This window comes from Panicum virgatum, chromosome 9K (genome assembly GCF_016808335.1).
Source record: "Panicum virgatum strain AP13 chromosome 9K, P.virgatum_v5, whole genome shotgun sequence".
In the NCBI taxonomy this organism is placed as follows: domain Eukaryota; kingdom Viridiplantae; phylum Streptophyta; class Magnoliopsida; order Poales; family Poaceae; genus Panicum; species Panicum virgatum.
Window position 1 is genome coordinate 42,938,152 of NC_053144.1, and position 6,378 is coordinate 42,944,529.

General features: G+C 40.3%; 1 protein-coding gene across 1 annotated transcript; it reads right to left on the reverse strand.

Moving 5' to 3' along the window:
- Positions 1-935: 935 nt before the first annotated feature.
- Positions 936-4,763, reverse strand: LOC120651499. The gene is made up of 6 exons (XM_039928987.1): positions 4,573-4,763; positions 2,676-3,087; positions 2,470-2,594; positions 1,929-2,371; positions 1,738-1,838; positions 936-1,285 (listed from the first exon to the last, which is right to left on the reverse strand). The coding sequence occupies exons 2-5, from the start codon at positions 2,945-2,947 to the stop codon at positions 1,749-1,751; spliced, it is 930 nt and encodes a 309-aa protein (XP_039784921.1). The 5' UTR covers positions 2,948-3,087; positions 4,573-4,763; the 3' UTR covers positions 936-1,285; positions 1,738-1,748.
- Between the last annotated feature and the right edge of the window lie 1,615 nt (positions 4,764-6,378).

The window sequence follows — 6,378 nt, forward strand, 5'->3', positions numbered from 1 at the left end:
GCCATCCTACATGAGCATACGGTGCCCGTCTTTGCGACTAGTAGTAGTAGATCAGACGCATGTGACCTTCAGGCTGCAGCGACAATGACGCCGTCTAGTTTAGTTGCAGCCATCAGCGCAGTGGCCAGCGTGGCCATCACGAACTTCTCGGTTATAGACGCGCCTGAGTATGTTCACAAGTTTGCCTTAAATTTCATCATTTTAAGCAATTGGAATTGGTGGGTGGGTGGGGGGACGTGATCTTCCTCGAATCGTGTTGTTTCCTGTAAATTCATGGAATGAATCATGTGAACTTTAATGGAAGAACATTTCCTTGTTTCAGCATATTCCAAACTTTTATTAAATGATGATTGTGTTCCAACTTCCATTGGAAATACTTCATCAAAAAGCATGGGTAACGAACACTTGCCCTGGATCTACTCCTTCCGCCCCAAAAGTCATCAAAAGTCATTATAGGAGGTTTAAGACAGATTAAAACAGAGGCAAAAAAAATCTTATTTGCCTCTATCTATTAGCCATATTTGACACTACTTGATTGTTTCTTGCACATATGCACCTACCAACAAGGGTAAAATGACTTATTGTGGACAAATTTTGTAAACTTATTTTTTTAAGATGGGGGTATGTGAGGTGCAAAGCTAGAATTGGCAATCCAAATTTCAGCTCGCACTATCCTTTCTTGACTTTTAGTTAAACTTTTCAATCCAGCCGGCGAGTTGGTCGTGACCAACTGCAATAGAAATTAGGTAAATTAGGTATATCGGCACTTTGTTAACCTGGGGAGAATCCCCCACTTGGGTCTATATTCCATGTTGTTTAGGAACAAAAAAAAAGATCCCTAGGAGCAACAAAAAAGGTCTCCAAATATTAATGGAAAGAAGAGGGAAACTAATAAATCTTTGACTAAATTGCAAGATCACTAAACATCACAAATATGTGCATCAACATTTCGCAACCATCCATAAATTCAAAGGGGAGGTTCTTTACATCCACAAAAATGTAAGAGCTACTAATTGAAACAGTACACCATAGTAGATAAATAACATTAACGTCCAGCTGCAAATTGTTTGATAACATATTTAACAAACACATTTCCCTTAGTTAAGGCAAACGAACACCAACACTGTGCACCTGTCCAGAAAGTTCATATAAAAATTTCAGTCCTACACAACCCGACACATGAGAACTGCACCCACACAAGCACATTTCAAGTGCTCGAACAGATCAAGATCAAGCCACAATTCAATTTCCATTGCTTCAATTGGCTTGATGAAGGAAAAAAAAACCTGAAAAGTATTGCACAGAAATTATATGAAAGGAAGGAAATTATATGAAAGGAAGGAAATTAGGAAACCCAGTAACTAAATTCATTTGAATGCATATTCGCATACCTTTAGTTAGGTTCTTCAACAAACAAAATCACATAAAAAGAGAAAGGGTAGCCTAATTAGTATAAAGTAGTACAAATGTGCCAATTTCTTCAGAATGGTTACATTAAGAGGACTAACAAAGCAAAACCCACACACAATTTGTTAATGGTTCAGTTATGTTACCAAAGTCCCTGGGACTCATTTTAAGCAACTTCATCATATGCAGGTTTATTCATATATTTTTTTTGTACACAAGGGTTACAAAAATCAGTTTATATTTATCGAATTTGCTAGATATAAGGTGACTTGGATCTTTCAAAACATGGCGATGTATTAGGGAAACATATGGGAGTGGGAATGGTGATTTACCTTAGATGCTTATTTAAATATCTCATACAAAATGCACCAAATTAGTGGATTCCATGTATCCATTCTTTCCACCACAACCTCCCAGTTAGGACACACTTGCTGCATTTTAAGAGTAGCCAAAAGTAGAATACATGAAAATTTGCAATGACAAATAGAAATTGCTTCATTATTGAACTGTTCTCATCATACCTTGACACTTTCAGGAAGAATCAGCCAGTGCTTAATTAGATCCTTGCAGATCCTCAGGAAGTCATATGGATCAGTAGTAATGTACCTCGATGGGAAGCTACGTGTGTTATCATATGCCACCATTTGACGGAATGGAGACAGCAAAGTTCCTGAATGGGTTACGGGCCAAGAAATACCAGCACTTTGAACCTTCGGACCTGCTACGTTCTTGTCAGTGGACATAATCTTCAGCAGATACGTGGCCTTCTGCATACTCCAGTCATCTGGGTACTTCTGCAATTGTTCAGATTTAAGTTTCCCAATGGAGTTGAAGAACTTCAATGAAACAGGATCAATAGTTTCATTGTTTGCACACTCTTTGAAGGTTGTCTTCACAGTATTCCTGAGGTCTTCCCATATCTTATTCTTGTGTGTGTCAACATCAAAAGTTCCAGGCTTTTTATCTGTACAACATTATTTTAAAGTCAGTCTTATGGATAATTGCTGGGCTGCAAGACTAATGACAGAATTGGTTGAGTAGTATGAAGCGCAGCTCAATTACCTTCACAGATAAGAAGTTTGGGGAAGTATTTGTAACCAACTTTGCATGTCATTATATCTTCTACGCCAATTTTGATTGGGTAGACATTCCCTTGAAATAAATGCTCCAATCCCGAACAAATATCACTAAATCCAACACTGGGTTAGAGAAATGCAGAATGTGCTTACTATTTACAAACTACAAAGTAGACGCGTCAGCTAACATACATGATAATTTGACGGAATTTTGGAGAGGGCCGCCTGCCCCTCATGCTAGACTTGACCATTTTTGCAGCTTGACCAGACTTCAACCAAGCACTCATGCTGCCATCAGCCCAGGAGAAGACAAATCTAGGCTGACCTGATACCTCATAGAAGTTTTGCACTGATAGGATGCAAGGATGTCTGATGTTCTTCAGGAGCGAGTATAGTCTCAGCTTAGTTTTATCTGTTGGAAACACCTTGATCAAGCAGTCTGACGTAACTTCATCATCCACCATAGTGTATGTACCTTTGTTGAGCTTCAGAATATGTCCATCAAAATCTTCAAGTTTCTCTTTCCCATCAATGATAAGAAACTTCCCCTGACGATCGCACTTCCCTTAAACATTCCTGTATGTCCTAAACTCGACGTCCATGTCTGCAAAACAAATGCATTAAAACATATAGTTTTGTTTGCTTTTGTTTTTTAAGATAAGATATATCAAGTAGGGAATGTAGCCAACAATAAGTACATTTTTTGTTTGTTCTCAAATGAATTTTGAATCTATTGAAAATACAACAGAAAGAATGAATGACAAAAAAAATCCAAATTCAATCAAACAAAGTTCAACACAAACTGAAGTCTGAACAGCAAAATAAACCTACATTAACCGAAACAGAAGGTGAGACCAAGAGAAACAGAAGGTGAAATCGAAGGAGATGAAAGGCAACCAGGAAGAAGAGATTAAGCAACCCCCATGAAAAATAATCTATACATATAGACATGTTTGAGATGGGTAATGCATTGATCTCAAATAACATTTACTAATAGATTGTACTAAATCAAGCCTGTTTTTATTCTGACGAAAGCTCAAAACAGATAACCACATAGTGAGCAGGCCCATGTTTTTCTCTGCCATGACTCAAAACAGTTCACAATCATTGCTACATTTTCATCGCATTTCTCAAACAGGATACCAGCTGTAACTTCTATTTTTCTTATTCCTCTCAAATTGAATTAACCAAAATGGGGGAAATGATAGATAAAAATACACTATTAAGCCAGTTGACACCCTTGCATTACAAATTGTACAGCATGCAAGACTGATAGGAAATGAGAAATGAAAAACGAGTGTTTCTTATTACTCGTGCACGACCAGTCAACCATGTTCAAGCACCCAATCAATGAGCACACCAGTTTCTTTTTCATTCACGTGGCACATGCAATTTCAGCTGCTACCTTTAGTCATATAATATCATACTAGGAGAGAAAAACAATAGCTTTATGTAAAACGAAGGTTCTCATTTGACATATTCATAATTAGAAGAAAGTGAACGATAAGGCGCATAAATAAACCAAAGGAGCCCACAAGCGTCCATGGATCATAAGATCTGAGGGCACAGATCAATTGAAGGTAAGGAAGAGAAAGCCGCCGGTTGTCATTTAGAACTTCCATATCAACTAAATGTTCTTTGTTAGACCCAAATCGGGCCCAACCGAAGTAAATACAGTAAATTAGACGCACAAAAGGCCCATAACTCTCAAACCAAGATCCCAACCAATCTGTAGTAGACAAACGGAGAAGATCCAAAGCACCAATCAATCAGGCCCAATTGAACTAAATCGAAAGATTAATGGGCTCAAGTTCATAGTTTCTCAACACACCTCATCAAACAATGTGCGCTACTAGCTACCTCTTCTAGCAGGGTACACATGCGTCCAGCGATTCCCACACAACAAACTGGTGGAGCATCGATCGGCCGAATCACGCCCAGTCATATCAAAACCCTAACGTTAATGCAGCGATCAAACGCGGTGCTACTCCGATCAAACGTGCGGTTCTACGACAACAACCGAGGAGAGCACAAGAGTGGGAGGAATCCAGTAAGAGGGGGGAGGGCGGGGAGAGGTGGTGGTAAGTACCTAAGCAAACGCCGCTGGCCCGCTGGAGTGGAGAGGAAGAATCGGAACGCCGAGCCCAGGATTGGTAGGAGCTCGCCTCTGCAGAGGACAAGTGCGGGCGTGCGGTGGCGGAGTTCGGAGAAACCCCACGGCAAACCCCACTACCACCCTCTGTCTCCACTCTCTTTCTCTCTCTCTCTCTCAAGACAGCGCGGCGGTGTTTTCAGGGGCAGAGCCCGCTTCTCTCTTCCCGCTCGATGAAAAGCGTAGCGTGGAAATGGGGCATTTTTTTCTATTTTTATATTCCCTGTGTGCGGTAGATATCTATATATAATTAAAATTTGAGTGTTATTGCATGGAGGCCCCTGCTGCTCGGTGGAGGGGCGGCAGGCTCCTCCCAATATAAAAGTTGAGGTTCCCCCACACCTGCATTTACAGCAAACAACATCCATAGAAGGAAAAAGAAGAGACGTGGGGTGGGTGAGGGAGTTGCAACAGCGAAGCCCTGCCGCCCTCACCCCACGTAACTTACCTACAGATCACAAGTGTGGAATCCGGCAGGGCTTCGCTGTTGCAACTCCCTCCATCACCCCACGTCTCTCATTTTTCCTTCTATGGATGTTGTTTACTGCAAATACAGGTGTGGAGGGACCTCACCTTTTATATTGGGGGAGCCTGCCGCCCCCCTCAGGGCGGTAGGGGTATAAAACTGTAAATTGTGAAACCAAAATATATTTATGTAAAAAACATTTTAAAAAATATAAAAATAAAAAAAAGGCTGGAATGGGCCTGCTTCTGCGAATGTTTTGGGGTTCCACAAGGCCAGACGGACGGACAGGCCTTGTGTTGCGGTCAGGGCTCAAAAGGTTGGGCTATTCATGGTCTTCTTTCGGGCCTCTTTGAAGTTTGAAATGGGTCAAGGTGTTGCTTATGACAGGCTTCGTAAGTTTGCTTTGTCAAAGATTATATTTGCTAGGTTCTCTAAATATTTGTGCGAGTTTTTGATCGTGGGAACTGGCAACTACGTGATTTTTTTTGAGTGACTACGTAACAATCGAGTAAATATTGTTTTTGTATCACTCAAACTTTGGAGCCAATGAAATGGTGCCACGTGGACAATTGCCATCTGAAAAAATTCGAGTGAGGACAAACAAAGAAATTAATTAATAAGGTGTGCATGCGTCACCCAAAAAAGGTAGTACAAATGGCCAGAATGTCATGTGTGTTATGTTGTTTTAGGCTTTGAATGTCTATTGTTATTTTCTGAATAGATAAATCTTGCCTTTGTAGGATGTAATTCTGTAATCAGATCAAACTAATGGAATAATTTGTACTGTTTTGTATGAAAGTATGTTTTATTTTTTTTATATCAATCCCCATGAGTGTCCTGGCCATGCAAGAAAGTATGTTCTATTTTTTTCATATCTATCCCCATGTAAGAAAGTATGTTTTATTTTTTTTTGTCATATCTCCATACCTTTTGTCATATCTTCACTACGTAGATCTAATCCAAACAAAAAAAAAATGTTCCCTCAATCCTAGCTAGGATTTCGCCAACATGGAATTGTCCGGAAAGGACTAAACTATTGATGGTGAGCTGCTTCTGGTTCTTCCGTTCGAATAGACTTAAGTCACTACACAGCCAGGAGCCCTCCATCATCGATAACAAAATTGCAAATACAAGCTCGCAAAGGATACCCACATAAAAGGACAATATTAGGACACTACAGATACGAGTACACTGCACGAACTAACTAGTCAGAGCAAGTGCTGTAGGCACCGCATCCTTGTTGTGCCCTCCTCGGAGCTCGTGCGTGTTTGAGCCAG